The sequence below is a fragment of the Balaenoptera ricei genome, chromosome 15, assembly GCF_028023285.1.
Source record: "Balaenoptera ricei isolate mBalRic1 chromosome 15, mBalRic1.hap2, whole genome shotgun sequence".
NCBI lineage: Eukaryota > Metazoa > Chordata > Mammalia > Artiodactyla > Balaenopteridae > Balaenoptera > Balaenoptera ricei.
Window position 1 is genome coordinate 30,677,963 of NC_082653.1, and position 15,885 is coordinate 30,693,847.

A 15,885-nucleotide genomic window follows, 5' to 3' on the forward strand; every position below is an offset into this window, starting at 1 on the left:
TAAATGTCACAGGTATGAAATATACAGTGTGGGGAATACAGTCAATAATAATGTAATATCTTTATGGTGACAGATGGTAACTAGACTTATCATGGCGATCATTTTAGAAGGTATAGAAATACTGATCACTATGTTATAGCTAATGATACTGAGTTATATACTTGAAAGTTGCTAAGAGAGGAAATCTTAAATGTTCTCACCAACAAAAAAAGAAATGGTAATTATGTGATGGGATGGAGGTGTTAGCTAATACTATGGTGGTCATCATTTTGCAATATATAAGTGTATCAAATCAACATGTTGTACACCTTAAACTTACATGATGTTATATGTCAATTCTATCCCAATAAAGCTGCAGAAAAAAAAAAAAGAAATACTGAGCACTATGTTGTACACTAGGAACTAACAGTGTTGCAGGTCAATTACACTTGAAAAACAAACAAACAAATAAACAAACTTATAGAAAAAGAGATCAGATTTGTGGTTATCAGAGGTGGAGGTTGTGGGGTGGGGGAATTGGATGAAGGTGGTCAAAAGGTACAAACTTCCAGGTATAAGGTAAATAAGTGCTGGGATGTAATATACATCATGATTAATATAATAAACTACCTTGTATGTTATATGAAAATTGTTAAGAGGGTAAATCGTAAGAGTTCTTATTATAAGGAAAAATATTTTTCTACTTCTTTAATTTTATATCTATATGAGATGATAGATGTTCACTAAATTTATTGTGATAATCATTTCATGATGTATGGAAGTCAAATCATTATGCTGTACACCTTAAACTTATACAATGCTGTATGTTAACCATATCTCAATAAAATTGGGGAAAAATGACTTTAGTTTGGGAAGCTCTTATTTGAAGTCATTCTTCATGGGTGTACTATTTAGCAAGGCCAGTTGTCTTTTAATGTTATTATTGTTTTCATAACATCTAATCTATGTACAGGAGAAGCCTTTTAGTTCTCTATCATAGAAATTTGGGAAAAGGGGCATGCATCCAGCTCATCCAATAGAAATTTCAAGTCGTCTGCCTTTAAATTGGTTATCGTTTCCCAAGACTGGGTTTTGTCCCTTGAACTGATGTAAAGGTCACTTCCTATATTTGTGGGGCTTGTCTATGGAGGCCATAGGGGCTCTGCCATAGCTCAGGGGGCTAATTCTGTGCTCCCAGGTCAAGGATCCCTACTTTCCCTTAGAGCCTGCCAAAGAGTATTGGGATCTTATGTTTGTAAGTTGACCTATCCCTCACATGGGAGCTGCTACCCAATAAGCTTCATTCCTACATAGAACCCTCCCAGTTGTGATTGTTCCGAAGTTTCAGGATCAGCCTTTTTCACAGGCAATATAGTACCTTACCTGTTAGGTGAGATCCTGACACCTGTAATCAAGGAATTACTTCATTTCATGTATACTAAAAGTATAAGAAGACCTTTGGCATACTAAAATATGTTGATGTTCCAAACAGTTCAGAGAAAGCTCTTTTGATACTTAGGGAAGGTCAGACAGCTGATCAGATAGATCTTACCAGGGAAGCATTCATCCTTGCTATATAGTGCTCAATAAATATTCGTTGTATGTAGTAAACTGCTGGTACCCCTCCCAAATTTCCTTTACTGGATCCTTCTTACTGCTGTGAGTGATGGCTGCTAAATGAGATATGTGTACAAAATCCTGGCCCTTTTGCCTCAAGGTGGGATCAACTCTATGGTACAATTCATGCTCCACAGCTCTTCATGAGATCAGACTGAAGCTCCAGATAAGACCACATCTTATCAGCTACCTTCCCTGCCCTATCCTGCTTCCTTCATTGCCTTTCTCCTAAGAGTACTCTCCCAATAAATTATGCACTCAAATCCTGTTTCAGGGTCTGCTCCTAGGGAAACAGACCTAAGACACTGCATGAATAAAAAAATATAAAAATTCATCCACGTCCATGACCTGGAGACAATGTTATAATGCAAGCAAAGATATAGAAAATGATGACGTGAAATCAGAGAGAGCAGAAGGGCCACACAGAGAGAATGCTTTTCTTGAGTGAAAAAAACAAAAAACCAGCAGAGGCAACTTCAAACCATCTTAGTGGCAAATGTCCCTGGCCATGCAGTTAGTAAGAACTATGTTATTTAGAGTCTGGACTTAGAACAGTTCCAGATCAAAGGCTAAGAATTCTTTGCTGTTGGCATTAACGTTTCTGGGACCTGGAGGTGGCTACTTTGATAAGGACTAGAGGAGAAAAAGTTGGCATGGGATTTCAGGTAGAATAGCCACAGTACCCTGGTGATAAGGAATAAGGAGTCCAACAGAAGTGCTTCCAGAGCTGCAGTGATCCTTTTCGTTAGGAGTGACTGGATATTATACCAGAACCCACTTAGTATTATATACAGATGACTAGCTATACATGATATTTGTGTACATAATTATACAGCCATTCTTGACCAATTCTTAATCAAGTTTACCTCACAAGACTTGTCCTTGGCGGAAGCAAGTTACACAGTATTCTGGTAATCTATTGCTGTGTAACAAATTTAGTGCCTTAAAAAGTACACTTATTTATTTTGCTCGTGTACCTGTAATTTGGGGTGGGTTCAGCAGAGATGATACCCCTCTGCTTCATGAATGTCTGGGGCCTCAACTTGGAAGGCCTGAATGGCTGTGGGCTGGCTTCCTCACAGCATGGCAGTCTTAGAGTAGCTAGACTTCTTTTAAGGCAGCTGGATTTCCCCAGTGCAAGTGTTCCAAGACACTCAGGAGGAAGCTGCAAAACTTCCTATGACCTAGACTCAAAAGTCTCAACACATCACTTCCATCATAGTCTACTGGTTAAACAAATCATTAAAGCCACCCCAGATTCAAGGAGTGGGGGGATTAGTCCCCACCTCCCCATATAAATAGTGTAAAAGAATTTGTAGCCATCTTTAATGCACCGTACAGAAACAGAAAGTGTAGTGGACTCTGACAACAACAGTAAAGGAGAAAGAAAATATCAATACTTTCTGTCACAAGAAAAGATTTTGTTTTTTAAGGATAAGATAATTTGAGCATGTCTGAAGGCTAAGGAAAAAGAACCAGAGAAGGGAGTAGATTAAAGAAGTAAGAAAAAGAATGTTTGCTGCAGCAAGGTTTGAGAGCTTTGGAGAGCAGCCATACTGCTGCTGTGTAGACGCGAGCCATTTCCTGTTAACCTCAAGTGTTGGTAAAGTCACATGAAACTTCACAGCCTGGGCTCAGTTTTGCTGTGGGGAGTGGTGGAATAGACTGGTTCCACTTCTGGCCTGGAGGAGCAGTGCCTCCTGAGGCCAGGGCATGGCTCCATGTCAGCCTGTCCCATGGTAGGGCCATGTCTTCCATTTTCCTGTCTCATCCTGCACATCCCCATGTAGGAAACTGCAGCAAAACATAACCTGCAAACCAGAATGCCAGTGCTAGGGCCCAGGCTGAACAACAGGTTTCACGTAGGAATAGGAGGGATGTGTGGGTGGAGAGCTGGCTGTTGTGCAGTTCAGCTTCACCAGGCTTAAGGGGATGCAGAATGAGGAAGGTCAGGACCTGGCTATGAGGAACATCGTAGAATTTTAGAATTCTGTGCTCTGTGAAGAGAAGCTTCACAGGTACATGAGGGCCTTTCTTTGTTTCCCACGGACTGCAAGGTGCCCAAACTATGAGATAGCTGCCATGGGAATATTCATCCCACCACAAGGCTTATGTCAGACAATGTTCTGGTTATCTACTGGTGAGTAACAAACCTCTCTAAAACTCGGAGGCTTAAAACAGCAGCCAGTTTATAATGTCTCAGGATTTTGGATAAGGTATAGTAGGAAAGACTTCTCTCTGTTCTACGTAATGTGGAACGGCCCAGATGGCTGGAACAATGACTTCTTCCCTCAGTGACTTTGTCCCTCAGCTGGGATGGGTCCACCAGGTTCTTGTGTCTGGGATCTCAGTTCTTGGTGATAACTGGGCTCCTGCTTTTCCTCCATGTGGTCTCTCTGCAGCAAGGTGGAAGAGCAGCTGCAGCTCAGGGCTACCAAGAGCTCAAAATCAAGATTGCTAGGTTGTTCTTAAAGGCTCAGAACTGGAACCGGCACATCATCACTTGCCCCACATTCTTCTTCAGTGAAATCGAGTCACAGGTCCGTCCAGATCCCAGGGTCGGGGACCACACAAGGTTGTACCGCCAGGAGGCATATTTCACTGGGGGGCACCAAAGTAACAAACTACCTGACAAGAAGGGCTCCAGGGGCACTACTGTGTGTGAGGGGGGGAGAGGGGGGATGCTCCAGTTCCTAATTTTATGCTGCCCTTTCTTCAGAGATGATTGGAGGGCAAATAGTGGGGAGCAAGGTAACCTCAAACTTCCTGTACAGAATTAAAGATGTGTGGTCTGGTCTGCTACTTAATCAGCCTGTATCAAGGGAGGCCGCACTACGTGTCTTTCGTTAACCCTATACAACAGAAGACAAAGCAGAGGCTCAAAGGCAGCACTGCTACAGTACCGCACTTAGCGTCACACCACGACGCTGACTCCTAGGCCCTTTCTGCCCCGCAGCGAGAGTTGGGGTAGAGCGATGACCGGCGCCGGGGTCTTCGGGACCGCAGCGCTCAACTGTGCCGGCTTGGTTAGCAGAGGGACCGGATCCGAGGCAGCCAACGGGAATAGGGTGCTTCAGGACCGCTACGCAGGGGCCGCCTCGCCGGGCGAAGGAATAAAACTAGAGCAGTAAGGCGCTTCGTTATAGAGGTCGGAAGGGCCTCGGTTAAGCCCAGAATCCGCGTTAGCGGTCCGCCTCCAGGGCCGCGCGTGCCCCGCCCACGCACGCATGCGCCGGCCCCGCCTCCCGCGCAGCTCTGGCCCCGCCCTCAGGATTGACCGCCCGAGCCACCGTCCGCACAGCCCCGCCCCGCACGGCCAGGCGAAGGAGAGCCGGTCGTGCCCTGTGGTGTGCGCGGGTGCGCGCGCGCGCGCGCGTGTGTGTGTGTTTGTGTGTGTGTGTGTGTGTGTGTGTGTGTGTGTGTGTGTGTGTGTATATGTGTTCGTGGGGCACCGTCTCAGCCCCGGGAAGATGGTGGCGGCGGCGGCGGCGACTGAGGCGAGGCTGAGGAGGAGAACGGTGGCGACGCCAGCGCCCGGGAGCAGGAACAGCAGGCGGTGCCGGGACTGGGACGCGACCAGGGCTGGGAGGCCAGGGCTGGGGACCCGGCTGCGCCTCCCACGGCGGAGGCGGCGGCTGCTGCTGTTGCTGCTGCTCCCGCCGCTGCTGCTGCTTCCCTGGGCGGCTGAGGCCGCGGCGGCAGCGACGGCGGTATCGGACTCAGCCGCAGCCGAGGCCAAGGAATGCGACCGGCCCTGTGTCAACGGCGGCCGCTGCAATCCTGGCACTGGCCAGTGCGTCTGCCCCGCCGGCTGGGTGGGCGAGCAATGCCAGCACTGCGGGGGCCGCTTCAGGTGAGTGGGGGGGGGGTTGTCGGAGGGTAGGGCTCAGCCAGAGGCCAAGGCTTAAGGGCCGCTCGAGACGGCCCCAGGCCGGAGGCGGCTGCCCGACAGAAAGTGGGGGGGATAGGGCCGCCCCATGGTGTTTGAGGACCATTTGCTTCCGGGGAGATCATCGTCTCTGGCCTGGGGTCTTCCTGTAAGAGAAGTTGAAAAGGTTCGAGGCAAGGGTGGGGGCACCCCAAAGGGGTTTGGGCGCGGCGGACTACATGGGACGAAAGCTTAGGATCCCGAAGAGTTTCAAAGCCAGTCTCTGAAACTGGACCTCTTTCGGAAAAACGAGGTATAAAAGAAAAGGTGAGAGAGCCAGTCTTCCTTAAACACTTCTTTTGAACATTCCCTCGTTCTCTAGAGCCTGATGAGTTCCTGGACTGATTGGAGATGTGGGGTACTCCGAAGAAACAGGGCCCTGGGAGAGATTCGTTGTCTGGAGATAGAAGGGAAAAGGGTAGGATTGTGAGATATTAGAGATAGAAGAACCAGCGGTTACTGGCTAAAGGAAAGTGAAGAAACTAGCCTTTGGAAGCTCACTGGAGGAGGCAGATTGGAACAAGGTCTGTCATGGAGAGGGCATCGAAGGAGGTTCCTGTTTGCTCTGGTTTCTGGAGCATATGGAGTTCTGAGTTGGCCTGGTTCAGGGTAGTACCTCTTGGAGAGATCATTCATTAATTAATTAGTAGTTAGCTATTATTTGCTTTAGTTGTGCAAGGATTTCTGGATAATACAAACAAATAGATTAGCCAGACTTTGGCCTAGTCCACAAGGAGTTTGGAATATAGCTAGAGAAAGATTTGTACATAGATAACCATAATCATAAGGGCTACAGAGTCATTCATGCTTTTGGCAGATATTTACTGAACTTTTTTGATGTCAGATGTGGAAGAGTGGGGAAATATGAAGAACAAGACGGACAGGGTCCCTGCTCTCATAGATCTTACATTCTAGTGGGGAGACAGACAGTTAAGAAGTAAATAAATAAGTGAAAGAAAAGAACAAATAATTTTAGGTAATGGTAAGTGCTGTCAAGAAAGTAAGTCAGGATGGCCTGATAGACAATTATAACCAGTTGGTAACTTTAGGAGAAGGCACTCATTTGAAATGACATTTGATCTGAGACCTGAATGAGGCAAGGGAGAACCTGTGGGAATTCAGGGGCAGAGAGGGTGTGACTACCTGAGGGGATACAAGGCATATTTTGAGGAGGAGGTGACGTCGGATTTGAGCACTTGAGGATAGTAGGATTTGGAAGTGTGGCGCTGGGAAAAAAATTTCAGATGGAACAAAGGATGCAAACAGAATTGTGGAGACCAGAAAGTAAAGTATTGCTAGTGCCAGGGTATATAGAAGAGAATTGCGAGAGAGAGGTTTGGAACCATAGAATTATAGACTCACGTAATGTCAGATCTTCAGGGGAACATGGAGAACGTTGAAGAGCTGAGCTCTTTGTCGTTGTGGAGAAAGCGAGTGATTTCAAGACTAGTGTACTGTAGGTCCAGCCTTGTACCTTTAATTAGGGTTCTGGGTAATGTTCTGGTTTATGAACTACATTAATCTATACAAACTTGTTGAGGGCTACTCTGGGTTAGGTTATGAGATTATAGTGGTTAACAAGACAGACACAGTCCTGCTCTTACGGAACTTACATTCTAGCTTGGGAACAGTAATCAATTTCTTATGATTTTTCTTAAAGCTATGGAAGTGAAGAGGAGGGGGCAAACGGAGGACTTGATTTAGTTTGGAAAGGTAAGGTTAGTGTCTGAATAAGTGGCTTTTGAGTTGAGATCTGAAGGGTGAAATGCCACCACCTACATGGGAGGTGAGGTGCTGAGGGGCCAGTACGTACAGAAGCTTGGAGATGAGAGGGAGGATGGATAGAAAGCCAGGTGGCTGGAGCAGAGAGAGCAAAGGGGAGCATGGCAAGACTGAAGAGATAGGCAGGAGCCAGGCCTTGTGGAGCCCTGTTGGTTGGGTTGAGAATTTTGACCTTTAGCCTGTGAGCAGTAGAATAGCATAGTTCATCTTGTTTTCATGACATTACAGGCTTTTAGATTGGCGCCAGAGCAGGAATGGCCTTTGAAGATGGGGCCAGAGCATTTTGAATTTGAGGAACTTCCACGATCAAGTGAATGGATGGTTGGGTCAGAGGAGAGTTCTTCAAGTTCTGAAAATCTGGGATGCCTTAGTAGACCGTGGGGGCCCACAGGGTGGGGAGGGATATATTATAGCTAGATCAGTCTGTCTGTAATGTTCAGAGAAGGTGGACTCACTTTAAGCATGAGAGATGGTGGGCAACTAGATTGGAACTGTTGACATGGGTCAGGACAGCAGTAATGAGAACTTGAGATAAGCTGTGGGAATGGAGGCAGGGTTAGGTGCTCGGTGAATGACAGATCTTTCTTTGAAACTGGCTTGCTCTTGCGAAGAGAGAGGGGGATGGTGAAGGAAAGAAAACTAGATCCTATCTTAGGTGATTGAGAGGACGGTGTTACCATTAACAGACATAGGGACACAGGAGGAGCAGATTTGAGATGTTTAATTTTGCACATACTGAGATTGGAGTGTTTACAGGGTTTCTGCCTTGTGGGACAGGTGTAAGCATTGGAGTCATCTACATATAGAGAAAGCAGGTCCAAGTGTCCATGTGGACAGTCCAGAGGATTGGAGAAAATCTACTTGTTAGGGGGAACAGCCGGTCCTGACACTGGTTGTCTCAAATGGCGTCATCCATGAGTGAAGGGGCTCCCCTGGTTGTTGTGGACACTCCACTTGAGCCAGTTCCAGCTGGTGTCAGTGCTCTTTCCTGGGCAAAGAGTTATGACCTTTAGTCTGATAATTTCATTATATTTTGTGGGCTTCTGGAATTTGCATTTTAAAAAAAGGAAAGTAAGGACTTCGCTAGTGGTCCAGTGGTAAAGAATCTACCTTCCAATGCAGGGGACGCAGGTTCGATCCCTGGTCAGGGAACTAAGATTCCCATATGCCGCGGGCAACTAAGCCCGCATGCCGCAACTACTGAGCTCGCACACCTCAACTAGAGAGCCCGCATGCCGCAAACTACAGAGCCCACGCGCTCTGGAACCTGCACACCACAACTAGAGGGAGAAAACCCACACACCACAACTAGAGAGAGAAAACCCACACACCACAACTAGAGTGAAGCCTGCGCGCCCAACAAAAGATCCCACATGCCTCAACGAAGATCCTGCATGCTGCAACTAAGACCCAATGCAGCCAAAGATAAATAAATAAATAAAAAATAATAAATCTTAAAAAAAAAGAAACAATATTAAAAACAGTGAAAGTAAGAGGAACTTACATTTCTAGGCTTTAAAAAAAACCTTTCATTAAATTTTTAGTTGTAGGATTTTTTAGGGGAAGAGTGAAATGTTGGTTTTCATTATGTGTTGGTATATGTCTTGATTTAACTTACAAACCTCTTTGTTATTAAACTTCGAGACATTAGAATGAATACCTTTCTGGTTTGGGTCAGCATTAGGTTGGTGTGATTTTTAAGCCTTTTAGTTCCATAAATCCTGTGTTACAATTGCTGTTATAAGGTCCTTTTCATTAATTGAAAGGAACGGAGGATAATAAGAGGGTTAGATTTCACTGAAGTTATCATACTGAGTCCATACTACATGCCACGGACCCGGTCAGGCATTTTCATGTATATTGTGCCATTTAATCTTCAGGAGAACTCTGAGGGTGTTGTTTACAATTTGGATTATTGTGTGGTCATAGTTAGAAGATCACTTAATTTTTTTTCCAAATGTAAGATACTATAGAAATGATTAATTACAGAGGATAAGGTTAATGGTGTCAGTTTAATAAAAATAACTATGAAATCTTTGGTGGATGATTTCTAAAGCAATGCCACTTCCATTCATTTTTATGTGATTCAGTAATCATGTTTTTCTACTTGTGATATCACCATCGAAATTTTTCTTTGGAGGATAAATATAGTTTAAGTTAGAAAATAAAGATGTTAAGCTCATTTATGAAATTAATATGCATTTAATTCTTTTAAGTTCCTGTATATAACTTCTGGGAGGATAGAATACAATAACCTGCTGAATTAGAGCCTTATAGTTACCCATGATATTAATACTGTCTATAGAAGAAAAAGAAAGGCATTTATTGAGCATCTGTTTTGTGCCCAGCACATTGCAGTAATAGTAGTAGTAATAGTTGCAGCATAGCTGCTTCCATTTTTCTAGCATTTCTCCATTTTTTCCAGGTGTTGTGTCAAGAGCCTTTTAGAAATTATTCTTTTTAATCCTTAAAGTGAAGTTATTCCCATTTCACAGTTGGGTAAACTGAAGCTTGGAGATACAGAGTAACTTGCCCAAGGTTACACAACTTGTGAAAAATTGAGATTTGAACTCAGGCCTTGTCTAATTCTCAAACATACGCTTTCCATTGTACCATTTGGCCTCTCATTTTTTCTGAGTCTAGTCATCCTTTATGGACATTAGTTGGAAGGGCTGACATAATCCCAACACTCTGAGAAACAAAGGAGGGAAAATAGGTTTGTTACAATAGGAAAGCTAGCATTAAAAAAAAAATCTTAATTTACTTGAATCTGTCTGGCTACTGGCCTGAGGACATAAATATGCTTTTCTAACTAGTGAAGTGAAAATTCTGGAAAATAAAATTTGATAAGGTAAAATAAATACTTATTTTGCTTACAGTAATTACTAAGAAGTATTAACCTGAAGCCCTAAATTTGTGTTCATGAATCAAATTTAGACTTGTCTGTTTTTCCCAGTAGAATATAAGCTCCAAGAGGCAGGAATTTTTATCTGTTTTGCTGACTGTTATATTCCCAGAGCCTAGAGCAGTGGCTGAGACATAGTGCTCAATAACTATTGTTGAATGAAGGAATGAAGTTCTGCTATATATTCTTTATGACTTAAAAAAAAGTTATCTGTACCTATATGACTGCCGTGTTTGTCTTTTGTCCTTTTATTTCTCCTGAATTTCATTGTCTTGTCTTCCACTGTTTGCTGGGCATCTTTATTGGGATGTTGTGCTGTCCACCTCATACTAAGCCACATCGAAGACCAAACTTCTTATCCTCATTGAAAAAAATAGTGTTTTCCTTTGTACTTCCTTATTTCAGTAGCAAATTCTACTTTAGATAACCAAAGGTCAAAACTTAGGAGTAATCTTTTGCTCTTTCTGTTTATTCTCCCTTCTCTAAAGTCTTAGAAATGTGTTCCTTTCCGTTCTTCCTGCTGCCATCCTAGTGCACCTGGCCCTTCACCTCATTGCTGACCTGCCTCTGTTGCACCCTGGCTGGTTTCTTGCACCTCCAGAATACATTCTACCCTGTGTCATATAATCCCCTGAGAACATGTATCACTGTCTTGCTCAGAAACCTTCCTAACATACAGAGGGACATAGGGCCAGATCATTAAACTCCATACCAAGGAGTTTGGGCCTTATCCTCTTGTTTTGTTTTTGTATTTTATTTTATTTTGTTTTATTTTATTTATTTATTTATTTTGGCCATGCTGCCCGGCTTGCAGGATCTTAATTCCCTGACCAGGGATTGAACCCTTGCCCTGAAAGCACGGAGTCCTAACCACCGGACCACCAGGGAATTCCCTGTTCTTGTTTTTTGATTGAAATACAATTTATGTACAATGTTATGTTAGTTTCAGGTGTACTACATAGTGATCTGACATTTGCATACATTATGAAATGATCACCATGATAAGTTTAGTAACTATCTGTTCCCATACACAGTTACTGTAGTATTATTGACCATATTCCTTATGCTGTATATTACATCCCTGTGGCTTATTTATTTTATAATTGGTTGTTTGTAACTCTTAATCCCCTTCACCTATTTTACCCCTACCTGGGCCTTATCCTCTTGGAATTGACAACATGGTCTAAATTACTGACTTTTTAATACTGAATCTCCCAATGTTCCAGTCATGTTGGGCACATGATCCAAACCCTGAGTTACCACGGGCAGTAGTTTTAACTTGTTTCTTTGATACCGCATAACTGGGATTGCCAATTTCCAGCTCAGGATCAGGCTGTTCTCACTGCCCTGTACTTTAGCTCTTTTTATCTAGTTTCACATTCAGAGGCTCATTAATTGTCACTCTATTTGTAAATTGTATTGGATACAATTTCTATCAAAGTTCTTTTAGTGACAGATGCCCAACTCAGACAAGCTTAAGAGGAAAAGATGGGAGAGATTTATTGGTTTATGTGACAGAAAAGTCCAGGGGATATTGTTGGCTTCATATGTGGGTAGATCCAGGTGACCAGTTGGTCTCTCTCCTTCTCTCTTTACTGGCCTCACTTTCAGGCAGGCTCTCTTCATGTGATGTCTCCAGGAGCTAAATCAAACTGGAAAAGAGTAACTTTTCCTTAGGAGCGTGTAACAGATAAGGAAGGGTGAGAGTCTCGCTGGTTGGTCCCTTGTCCTTTACTGAAGCAGTCACTGGCTAGTGTCCTGGGAATGTTCTGACTGATCAGACCTGAGTTGGGTACCTCTCTGGAGCTGGGGGATGAGGGTCCAACTCCATAGATGGCAGGACTGAGAAAGGGGAAGGAAAACGGAAAACACACTTATTGTCACCAGAAAGTGGGGCCAGTACCGGGCAGGTGAGGACAGCGACATCCCTGCCTATTCTTAGAACCTGCTGTTTGGTGAATACTCAGTAAGTGTTGATGATGACAATTGGGAATGGTCTGGAAAATATCGTATCATGTAATGAGATGCTGGTCCCCCAGTTTATCAGAAATTCACTCCATGAGGGACCCACTATGTGGAATGTTGAGGTTACTGCAGTGAAGACTGTTCTGTGTTGAGATTAAGTGTATTGATAATAGAGCCAAGTCATTGAATGGCAGTTATTCATCCCTTGATTTTGTGACAGGGAAAAAAAGAGAGGATTATGGGAGGAATCAACAAAATATGTGCTTATGTTGTGTGAATTTATGTTATTTTGGGTGAAAACTGTATATAAAATACATAATAGACCTTTCAAGTTTTTGGCGGATTCCTGGAAGAGTTTACTTAGATGAAAAGGTAAAAATATGTTTATTGCGTAAAAAGAAAAATTTAGCATGAATGTCTTAATATAATTGTCTAATATGTTTGAAAGCAGGTATCTGACATTTAAACTTTACCTCTATGAAAGGTTCCCAAGATAGGCAAATGCATTTTATTTACTACAATATAGAAGACAGATGAATATATAGGAAAAAAGCAGAGTATGTTTATGATCAAAACAGTTTTTACTAATTGTGATTAACTTATTTAATAAATTTGTAGGTTATCTTTATCTTGAGAATTAAATATAGAAGTAGGTACCTGTTACTGTGGTTGAACAGAAATCATATTGGTTTTTCTCTTTAAATACAATCTTGTTTCTAAAACTGAAATGAAACTGTGGTTGTACTTTCCCTAATGATTGTATCTAGAAATTCATCAGCCACTAACCTATTATGAAACTTGTTTCTCATTTATACTCTACTATTTTCTGTGATTTCCCAAATGCATTGTGGCAAAAGTGACTCTTATTCATATACTATATACTAATGTAATCCTTTGTTTTGTTACTTTCTTCCTTCCATTTTTCCTTTTCTCCCTATACTTTCAAACTGGCCCTTTATTGTTAGCCTGACTTTTTCTAATTTTTCCTCCTTAGGGTGACTTTCTTTTATTTACCTTGCTTTTTTCTTTCTCCTCATTTTATTGATGTCATATCCCTTTAACTGCTTTTCTTTTAACACGTGAGACCCTGGTTCGATTTTATCCTTTCAGTTTTTAATTCTTTAAGTTTTCTGTTTTTTCAAGTACATTTTGAGTGAACCTTAATTCAGGCTATTTATTTACGTGTGTACTTATCTAGAATTCTCTTTCACTTATAGAAGTTAATTTTAGTTATGGCTGAATTGCCTCTTTATTTTTTTAGAATTTGACATTAACAGTGTACAGTTATTAAGTTGAATGAATTTTCCAATTAATTCCTCTTGGTACTTTTTGCATTCTAATTAAGAATTTTCTAATTTGTTTATTAATAAGCCTATAAGCATTAGAGGCTGAAATTGTGTCAGGTGCTGTTAAGGGACACAAAAGTAACCTCTTGACCAGTGTTTCCTATATTTTTTGATTCACAAATCCTTTCACAAAAATGTATAATCTTGTGGACTATCTTAATTACGCATTAAAAAAATGTATCCTATTTTTGATATGGTGATTTTAAATAGTAAAAAGTAATTTCCTATTAAACATTATAACATACATTTTGAATACAATTTGTAATGATATTCACAATATAAAAAGAAAAATTTCTTTTCACTCTTTAACATGTGGGCACATGTTTAATGTATTTTAAATTAATTGAGTAAGGAGAAGCATATATTTATACAAAATAAAAAGTGACATTTAGTTTTGGAATCGAATATATATTAAAATAGAGATTGTATTTGGCTCTGCTTTATACTATAGAAGTAGACAACTTTCCTGTCCTCATGTTTGTTATTCCTGCATTTGTGCTTTAAAAATTATTTCTTAGAATTTTTTTGTGTTTTGTTTCTAAATGATAAAATGATAGTAGTTTTCAGCTGTTTGTAAGCATTCCTTTGCAAATAGCATACTTCCGGTGTGGATGGTTTTTCAAAATTGAATGAAAAGGCCAAACTGGCTGTAATTGTCACTTAATTTTCCCCTTTCACATTGGTTTTTGAAATACTGGAGACATCTTACAAAGTTACACAAGGATTTTAATCAGAAGGTTTAGCAAGATGATCTTGAGGCAAATTTGCAGAATTAGCTTCATTTCATGCCCTTCCCTAACATGTATTTAAATATCATGTCTTATGCATCTCTTTTAATAGATGCCATTACTGTCTTTTAATTGGAACATCATTTGGACTACTGGTTGAGAAACACTGACCAACCCTGACCGAGTAACTGGTTGCTTTGGTGCGTGTATTTGGTGCTGGTTCAGTCTCTGAACTAACTTTAACTTCCTTTTAACATGAAATATTTTAAGCTTGTGGAAGAGATACAAAGAATAATAAAATGAACATCTGTGTACCTGCAACCTAGCTCTTCTGAATTTCCTTCATATTAATATTATTATTACTACATAATAAGTTGTGTAATATAAAATATTCCAGATATCACCAAGGTTCCTATATTACTCCTTCCTAAATCTGTTTACCTTAACTCTCCCCAGAGGTAACTAGTGTGGTGAAGTTGATGTTTAGTATTTCTCTTGCATGTTTCTATTTCACTACAGATACACACACACAGTGTCTTGTTTCCAAAAACAAGATCATGTTTTCAAACTTTATAAAAAGTAATCATTCTGTAACATGTTATTTTCCCCACTCCCGAACCTAATTTTTTATGCTTTTGAGATGTTTGTGTTGATAAATGTAGTGCTAGTTGATTTCATAGCTATATTCATTACAGAATTCCAATTTATTTACCTATTTTTCTGCTGCTGGGCATTTAGATTTTTCCAGCTTGTGCTGTTACGAATAGTGCTACAATTAACATTTTTACATATCTCTTTGTGTACCTGTGTATGATTTTTCTCTAGGGCTTTGATCTTCAAACTTTTGAAGCACCTCCAAAATATTTAAAAATTCTATTTACTTCCTTGAATACTTTTAGGTTGACATGCAGTTGACATACACCATTTTTTAAAAATGTCTTTATGTAGTTGCAAAGAATGTCATTTCTGGTGTATTATAAATAGAGTTACTGAAAAAACCCATGATATTACTTTACAAAATTTATTGGGTACCTGCAAATTTTATAGCAGTTTGTTAACCATTCTCACTCTTTAAAAATACGTATTTAGGGTCTTCTTTGACAGTCAATTTTTGCAGTGTCCCTTTTTTTTTTGCCTAAATTCTTATTTTCATTCTAATTCCTCTGTACAATTTTTCCCCCCTGGGTTATGAGTTCTGTCCACTGATCTAGATGTCAGATAACATAAAACTCACCATTTTAAAGTGTACAATTACGTGATTTTTAGTGTATTCATAAAGTTGTGCAACCATCATCACTATCTAATTCCAGAATGTTTTCATTATGCCAAACAGAAACCCTGTACCTGTTAGCAGTCACTCCCCATTCCTCCTTCCTCCCAGTGCCTGACAACCACAGTCTACTTTCTGCTGATGGATTTTCTATCCTAGGCATTTGTGGTCATTTGTGACTGACTTCTTTTACTTAGTGTAATGTTTTCAAGATTCATCCATGTTGTATCATATATCAGTACTTCATTCCTTTTTATGGCTGAATAATATTCCATAGTATACATATACCACATCTTATTAATCCATCCATTAGTTGATGGACATTTGGGTTGCTTCCACCTTTTGCCTATTATGAATAATGCTGC

The 15,885-nt window shown here is 41.0% G+C and overlaps 1 protein-coding gene across 4 annotated transcripts in view; it reads left to right on the forward strand.

Annotated features, from left to right (window-relative positions):
* Window positions 1-4,910: 4,910 nt before the first annotated feature.
* ATRN (attractin) overlaps window positions 4,911-15,885 on the forward strand; it is a 158,318-nt gene continuing 147,343 nt past the window's right edge. For all 4 annotated transcript variants that reach the window (XM_059898407.1, XM_059898408.1, XM_059898409.1 and 1 more), the window contains exon 1: window positions 4,911-5,449. In XM_059898407.1, coding sequence (XP_059754390.1) covers window positions 5,067-5,449 — 383 coding nt within the window. In that variant the 5' untranslated portion in view covers window positions 4,911-5,066. The remainder of the gene's footprint in view (window positions 5,450-15,885) is intronic.